The following is an 8,324-nucleotide window of genomic DNA, read 5'->3' on the forward strand; positions in this document are numbered from 1 at the left end:
GAATGAATTCTTCAGTTTGGCAAGCTCTGCTACATTTTTTTTCAGGGCATTGATTTCCTTGAACATTTCCTCTTTCAGGTCCTGTATACTTTTTCTCATTTCATCACGATGTCTAGCTGAGTCCTTGTACATTTCCTCTTTCATGTCCTGTATACTTTTCCTCATTTCATCATGCTGTCTAGCTGTTTTCTTGTATCTCATTTAGTTTCCTTAGAATTTTCACTTGAAATTCCTTGTCAGACATTTCAAGGGCTTCTTGTTCTATAGGATCTAGACCTTGAGAGTTATTGCCCTTTGGTGGTGTACTTTCTTGATTTTTCATATTTCTGGTATCTTTCCTTTGGTGTTTAGTCATTGTGGCAAGGGATTTCACCGTCCACTGTTTCGTTTCAACACTATTGTTTGGCTAAGATCGTGCCAGGATGGCCAACTTGGCATGGCTGCCTCAGTGCCTGTGGGAGGAAGGTTTGGGCCTCTCTGGTCAGTGCCCACTCACCCAGGCTATGGATGGGGACCAGCAGCGGTGAGGCCTACCTGCTTGGTCGTGCTGGTGCTTTGGGGTGTGTGGTCACTGTGGGCCTCTCCAGGGGTGTAGTTGTGGTTTTTGATTTTTGTTTTTGGTTCAAGGGAGAAGATTCCTAAGGATTTTCTATATAAAGAGTCATGACCCCTTCAAATAAAGACAGTTTTTAGTTCTGCCTTTGTAATCTTATTTCTTTTGTTTATTTTTCTTGCTTATCATACTGGCTAATACCTCCGGTACAATATTGAACAGAGGTGATGAAGTATTTCGTTTCTGATCTTAGAGGGAATTAATTCATTAAGTATCATACATTTGTATGTTTTTTTGCCTTTGTAATCTTATTTCTTTTGTTTATTTTTCTTGCTTATCATACTGGCTAATACCTCCAGTACAATATTGAACAGAGGTGATGAAGTATTTCGTTTCTGATCTTAGAGGGAATTAATTCATTAAGTATCATACATTTGTATGTTTTTAAAAAAAATCAGATTGAAGAAGTTCTCTTCTGTTCCTATTGGCTGAGTGTTTATATCATGAATGGTTTTTAAATTTTGTCAGTTTTACTATAAGTATTAAGATGATCATATGGTTTTTCTCTTAATTTTGTTAACATGAGGAATTGCATTGATTGATTTCAAATGGTGAGCCAATCTTTCATTCTTTTGATAAATCCCTTTTGGTAATGATATGTTATCCTGTTTTATATCTACTGCTAGATCCACTTGCTAATATTTTGTTAAAGATTTTTATGTCTATGATCAAGAGTGATAGGTTTCTGATTTTCTTCTCTAGTAATGCTTTTGTTAGGTTTTGCTATCAGGGTTATACTCGATCCAGTAAAATATGATGGGCAGTGTTTCCTCCATTTTCTGAAAGACTTTGTGTGAGATTGATATTATTTCTTCTTAAACTTTTTTGATAGACTTTACCAATGAAGCCTTCTAGGTCTGAAGATTTTCATGTGGGAAAGTCTTATATATAAAACTCAACTTTAGAAAAGGGCTTCTTTCCAGGTTTTCTGTTTCTTCTTGAGTTATTTTTGGTAAATTTGTGTTTCATGGAATTTTTACATGTCATCTCAATTGTCAAATTTATTGACATGAAGTTGTTTATAACATTTATTATACTTTTAATATCTGTGAGATCTGTAGTTGTGTCTCCTCATATCATTCCTAATATTGATAAGTTGTGTTTTTTAATGTTCTTGATTAGTTTAGGTAGGGATTTGTCACATTGGTTAATCTTTTCAAACATCTAACTTTTGCCTTTGATTTCTTTTTTATAATTTTTCTTTTCTACTTTATTGATTTTTGCTCTTATTTTTATTATTTCCTGTCATCTAGTGACTTTGGATTTAATTTGTTCTTCTTTTACTAGCTTTTTAAGATGGAATCTTAGATCATGATTTTCTAATATAAGTATTTAAAGTATAAATTTCCCTGAAAGAACTGCCTTTGCTGCACTCCTCAATTTTCATATAGTTTGTTGTTATCTCTAGTTCAAAGTATTTTCTATTTTCACTTGTGATTTATTCTTTGACTTATGGGTTATTTAGAAGTATTTTATTTAATTTCCAAATGTTTTATTTAAATTCCAAATGTTTCTAAATACCTTATTGTTACTAATTTTGATTTAATTTGATTGTGGTCATAGAACATAATCTCTATGATTTCAAAATGTTGACATTTATTTCCTCTTTTTTTCATGGCCCAGAATTTGGTCTGTCTTGGTTAAAGTTTCACGTACATTTGAGAAGAATGTATGTTTTGTAGTTTGGGGGTGGACTAATCTGTTATCTTCAATTAGATCTTATTGGTTGACATAGTTTTCCAAATCTTCTATATCCTCACTGATTTTTTTCTTACTTGTTCTATCAATTACTGAGAAAACATTAAAATCACCAACTAAGATTGTGGATTAGCCTATTTCTCCCTTTACTTCTGTCAATTTTTCCTTCATATTTTGAAGCTCTGCTATTAGATGCATACACATTCAAGATTTTTATGTTGTCTTGATGAATCTACTCTTTTATCTGAAAATGTCTTTATTTTGCCTTCTTTTACTGAATACATAATTCTAGGTTGACAGTTTTTTTTTTGTCCCCAGGCTTTGTGTAGGCTCCCCTGTACATATATAATTAAGAGGTCAACCAAAGATTTGAGGGAAGTCTATATACATATTTAGGGCCTTCCTCTTTATGACTTGCTCTTTTCTGAGGTTTTCCCCTTTAGTTTCCAGCTCTTTTAGCAGTTCTAAACTCTGTCCTCTGAGTCCTCAGGCAAAAACAACATTTTTTTACTTGAGTTCCAGCTCCCCAGTGGCATACATACTGCCCTCATGGGAAAAGCCATTTAAACATGGGTCTTGCCCTTTATGGTTCCCTCTTTCAAGGATTAAATAGGCTGCAATTTATCTATGACTTTGCTCATTCTCCAGTGTGTTTAAACAAACGTATTTTAAATACTTTGTCACTAGTTTTTAATTGTCATCTGCAGGAGGGTCAGTCGAATACAAGCTACTGTGCCATTACTAGAAACAGAAGCCCATCAAAGGTTTTTAAGCAGGGAAGTGACATGAGTCGACTTACATTTTAACAAGGCCATTTTAGCAGATGAATGGGGATCTACAGTAGGGGGACAAGAATGAAGGCAGGAAGACAAAATATGACTGTTACTAGAGTCTGCTGGTGATTGACTGCTTAGACTAGATGGTGACAGAAGATACTGGTCATGACAAGCAGTGGGTGAGTTTGAAATACTTTTTGGTAAGACTGGTGCTGGGTGGGGAAAAGGGGAGATGTCAGAGACGATGCCCAGATTTCTAGCTTGAGCAATGAAATTATGACACCATTTATCAATACAGGGAAGACTGGACAAGGATGAGATCTGGGGAAAAATACCAAGTTTCATTTTGGACATAAATCTCAAAATGACAAGAAGATAAACAATTGTCTAGTAAAACACTGAATTTATAAATCTGGAGCTCAGGAGAGAGGTCTAATTGAATATGTCTGGCTGCTACACCTTGGGCCAGATGTACATTGGGGAGGAAAGCAGTGTTATTTAGGGGACTGAGAACTGACAGAAGCTAGTTAGAGCTGGATTTCAACTTTCTTAACTGTAGGTGAAACTGCTGGGTAGAGGAGATGAGAGGCTGGCAAAGTAAGCCTACTTATAATTGGGTGTTCTAGGGGGATTAACTACGGCTGCTCTTCTCCCTGGATACAGGGTTACAAGGAAGGAAAGAAGCACGGTGAATGCTGCGGGAGGTGTGTGCCTACGGCTTGTACCATTCAGCTGAGAGGAGGACAGATCATGACGCTGAAGGTGGGAGCAAGCTAGACGTGGGACTCCCCTCTCATGTCACCATTCAGTTTCCTGTTCTGGGATTTTCTTTTTCCAGGAAAGAAGGACTAATTTTGTTTTTTCAGTATTGGCTTCTTTTCCTACTGCTTTCTGATTTTATAAAGAAAAGATGGATGACTTATAGAAGGCACAGGATTTTCTCTTTGATTTAGTTATTTTGTTCCTCTTCTTGACAAGAGTATAGTTGCTGTATGGCCCCATAATTTGCAGTTGGTTGATCTTTAAGAATTTCTCTAGCCTTGAGAGTCTGAGAGAATGGACAGGCAATCAGGGTGAAACAAAATCTGATCTAGGAAAGCCAGAATTAGCCGGTGGGGCTGGGAGGTGGTGCCCCTGGTTCATCTCTAGCTCAGTGATCAATTGGCCAGTTTGCCCTCGCTATGTCTCAATCCTTTAAGCACTTACGTGGTCAGAATAGTCTGAGGATTCTCTACACCTACGCAGTAAATAAGTTGTAAAACTGGGACTCCCCTTCTGCTCTGTGACGCGAGAGTGGGGACTTTATATACGCTGCCTCATTCTTTTTCCCTAGTTCTCCAAATTGTTTCAGCAGTTCCAAGGCGTCAAGGCTATGGTTTGAAGTGGCTTCGTAACCCCAGTGCTGTCTTTGAATTTGCTCTACCCACTGGCACTCTTTTTTTTTTCAGCGTGATTGGCTTCGTAACCCCAGTGCTGTCTTTGAATTTGCTCTACCCACTGGCACTCTTTTTTTTTTTCAGCGTGACGAGACACTCCAGGATGGCTGTGATACTCACTTCTGCAAGGTCAACGAGAGAGAAGAGTACATCTGGGAGAAGAGGGTCATGGGCTGCCTACCCTTTGATGAACACGAATGTCTGGCCAAGGGAGTGAGTAGTCGTGTCTCAGACCCTGCTGCCCTCTTGACGGTCTCAGTCCTTGACTAAGGACAGAGGCCTCTGAACAGCACGCAGCCCAGCTCCAGCATGATTTCCCAGTGTCCAAGGCAATTCTCTGACCTAGTTTAAGAATCACTGAAATCACAAAATGAAAGCCTAAAGGAGAGACAAAATTCCCTACAGCATAGGATGCTTTAAAAAAATCTTGATCCATGAATAGGAAGGTGAAAGGTCAAACTGATTTTTAGTCTCCTTGGGGCTGATGATTCTGTTGACTCAATTGGGAGAAAATTCGGAATAAACAAAGTTGTTTTAGCCTGATCAGGTAGCAGGTCAATCTGCTCACATTAAGTCTAGGGACTTAAGCTTAGGGCTGTGAGTCCAGAGCTAGAAATTGGTCTGGAGTAACCTGAAAGCTGGTCACTGTGTACTATTTGTGCCTAATCTCAGAATTTGCTGTTTTCTTAGGGGAAAATCATGAAAATTCCAGGCACCTGCTGTGACACATGTGAGTACATTACTAACAGTTTGTCCCTTGAAACCCATTCGACCAAGTCCAGGGACTGTTCTTTGGAGTACGCTTTATTTCAGAAAGATATTTCTTGATCACCGTCCAGTCATTATGTTCAACCCTGCAGGGAACAGCCTCCCCTCCCTGAATGTCATTAGACTGTCCTCTGCTCAAATCCCCTTTCAAGTGCCTGTGAAGCAGTCTCTTAGCCCCCTTTCCTCCAGACTCCTTATTGTCTCAAGCCTCTTACGTGCCTTTCCCCTCACAGTCTTCGGCTAACCATAGTCCCATCTTGAAAGAATGTCTTCTTTCTCCAACCAGAACTCCTTGAAGACAAGCATCCTCAACCTGTGATCTTGACAGGGCAGATACTCAATATACATCTTCATTGAGTGTGATACAGCCATCTTGGGGTGAAAGGGAGGCCACCAGCTGGCTAAGGACAGTCCCCTGTGTGATGTGGGGGTGGCAGAGGACATACAGTGTCTTCTCAAGGGTTGATAGGGCTTGTTTACTACCTTCTCTTCTTCACTCTCAGTCCCTCTTGACCTTACAGTTATGCCCTACAGCTTTGGAGACAGTGTTCAAGAAGTCTGCACATCAGACAGGACTCTCCTCACGCATTCTTGTGTCCATGAGCTTAAGTCACTTTCAAAGTCCCACTGCTAATGCTGGATTTTCTGATGCCTGGACTAATATTTTTTTGGTTTTAGTTTTTTTTGTTGTTGTTGTTTTAGGCTCATGGGTCCACACTTATTTACAGGTAGAGGGAAAAGGTAAAAACATGAATACCTTCAGTGTTCAATCATTCACGTTTTTCTCAATGGCTTGCTCTGACAGCCCCTGTAATTGCTGTAACCAAATCACAGGTTGAGGGAACACACTCTGAAAGCATTTCTTTCTAGAAGTCCCTTCTGACCGGTTAAAGAATGTGAAGTCAGGAAACCGTCAGAAAAGATGAATTCTCTCCAGGCATATTGCACATGGGATTTGGTTAAGAGACTGTTATCTACAAAACCAGCAACAAGGGGCTTTTGTTGGCCAATGCGTTCAGGAGGCTTTGAGACCCTTCATAAGGAAAATAAGCCAGGCTCAGGGATTTAAATCTACAGTGAAAGAATATCGTATGTTGGTCTAAATATGTTTTCCTTATTCATCCTCTTAACGTAGTTGGCAGAACTTCCCTTTAAAATGAAATTATTTGGAAGTTGGAAGGCAGGCTAGTATATAGTTAGGGTTGATTTAGATTTGGGGTCATTCAAGAATGGGAGACTCTCAGTGTTCAGATGGGAATGGTGAGCTGGCATTACATCTTAGAATTCTCATTGGGCAAAAGAGAGATTCAGATCTGAATGTCGCCAACCCCTGTATGTAAGGAAACCCATGCTGGTGACCTGGAGATAGCAATACCCAGACAGGACTCTATGAAGACTCCTAGGGATTTTCACGGCCCCCCACAGAGGCAGTGAGTGCCCTTATGTGGCTGTGACATTGGCCTTTCTTCTTACCCGAAGGCAGGGATGAGCAGATATTAATTATATTTACTGTCTGTTTCATTGCCCATTAGCTTCTGGATATAGTTATAGCATGAGAGGATTGCTCCAGCCATTATGGTGTTTAGAGCCTACAATTATATAAAAGCAAGTCTCATCCATTTACATCACCAAAGCATAGTGAATTTAGGCTCCTCCTTCAATTAAAATTGTACCATTAAGCAAGTTAAATCCAGCAATAACTATACCTCTGCACGTGAAGGGCCAGGAGCAGCCGGGGTGAACCAGGATAAGGTAATTCTCCTCCTGTGGCTGGATTTGCTTATTTGTTGACTGTGAAATGGGCCTATTTCCAGCCCAGTGAGGGCACTGGGGCTAAAGAGTATTCTCCAGAGCCCCAGCCAGTCCCCAAGTTCCAACTCTTCCCTGTCCTTTAGGCGAGGAGCCTGAGTGCAGAGACATCACGGCCAGGCTGCAGTATGTGAAGGTGGGGAGCTGCAAGTCTGAAGAGGAAGTGGACATCCATTACTGCCAGGTAAGGGGCTGAATTCAACAAGGGATGGCAAGGGCTCTGTCTCCTTGTTTGGACACAGCTCTTTAGTTACATTCGAGAAGGATCTGGAAAATTTACAAGGAGGAGAGGGGAAAGAAACTGGGAGCATTTTTTTAAGTAAATGTTTTATGAAGTAGCTTAGAACTTTTAACCCTAGAAGAAAAAAACTAAGAAAAGACTTAACAAGTCCTTTGAAGAGAATGGAGAGTTATTTATGGTGGCTGGGCAATGCTTCCTGAAGAAAACGTTTAATCAAACATGCATAAAAATTGCAGCTAGAAGGATCTCAGTGCAATATCACCACAGGACAGAAAATATCAGACATCCTTGAGATCTCCCTTTACAAATTGCCAGCTGTCCTGGTTGTCTCTGGGGGAGGTGAGGTCTGTACTGACAGACCCCTTGGAGGGGTGGGGGGAGGTAGCAGGCTGCCCCAGCGTCCTGCCCAGCCCAGGATTCTTTGTCCTTGTGATGCCCTGTCTCTCTCTGCTCCATTGCAGGGTAAATGTGCCAGCAAAGCCGTGTACTCCATCGACACTGGGGATGTGCAGGACCAGTGCTCCTGCTGCTCGCCGGGGCGGACGGAGCCCATGCAGGTGCCGCTGCGCTGTGCCAATGGCTCTGTTGTGTACCACGAGGTGCTCAATGCCATGCAGTGCACGTGCTCCCCCAGGAAGTGCAGCAAGTGAGGACTGCTGCAGCCACCACCTGCTGTGGCGCCCCGGCCGGAGCGCTGCCCAGCCCTCTGCACATTCTGCTTTTGTGCTCTCCTGGGCCCACAATAAAGGCCAAACTCTCATCTTGCAAAAGGCTGATGGTGCACTGTGTCTTAAGGCTGAGATGCAACTGTAGGCTGAGACTGAGTTCTGAGATTCATTCCAAGAGAGAAAGCACAGGCCCACTGTGGAAACACTCCAGCCCAGTGTCTGTGGGGGGCATTGCCAACCTCCAGGTGGAGAGGGTATGGTGCAGGTCAGGCCTCTTCAGAAGCCCAGCCCATGGTCTGAAGTAAGAGGGATTTG

The 8,324-nt window shown here is 41.4% G+C and overlaps 1 protein-coding gene across 1 annotated transcript in view; it reads left to right on the forward strand.

The window, feature by feature from the left end:
* Positions 1 to 8,114, forward strand: part of VWF (von Willebrand factor) — a 147,543-nt gene extending 139,429 nt beyond the window's left edge. The window contains exons 45-49 of the mRNA XM_008584313.1: positions 3,751 to 3,849; positions 4,608 to 4,736; positions 5,214 to 5,253; positions 7,187 to 7,284; positions 7,803 to 8,114. Coding sequence (XP_008582535.1) covers positions 3,751 to 3,849; positions 4,608 to 4,736; positions 5,214 to 5,253; positions 7,187 to 7,284; positions 7,803 to 7,991 — 555 coding nt within the window. The 3' untranslated portion in view covers positions 7,992 to 8,114. The remainder of the gene's footprint in view (positions 1 to 3,750; positions 3,850 to 4,607; positions 4,737 to 5,213; positions 5,254 to 7,186; positions 7,285 to 7,802) is intronic.
* Positions 8,115 to 8,324: the final 210 nt, after the last annotated feature.

The sequence above is a fragment of the Galeopterus variegatus genome, unplaced genomic scaffold (assembly GCF_000696425.1).
Source record: "Galeopterus variegatus unplaced genomic scaffold, G_variegatus-3.0.2 Scaffold3218, whole genome shotgun sequence".
Lineage (NCBI taxonomy): Eukaryota > Metazoa > Chordata > Mammalia > Dermoptera > Cynocephalidae > Galeopterus > Galeopterus variegatus.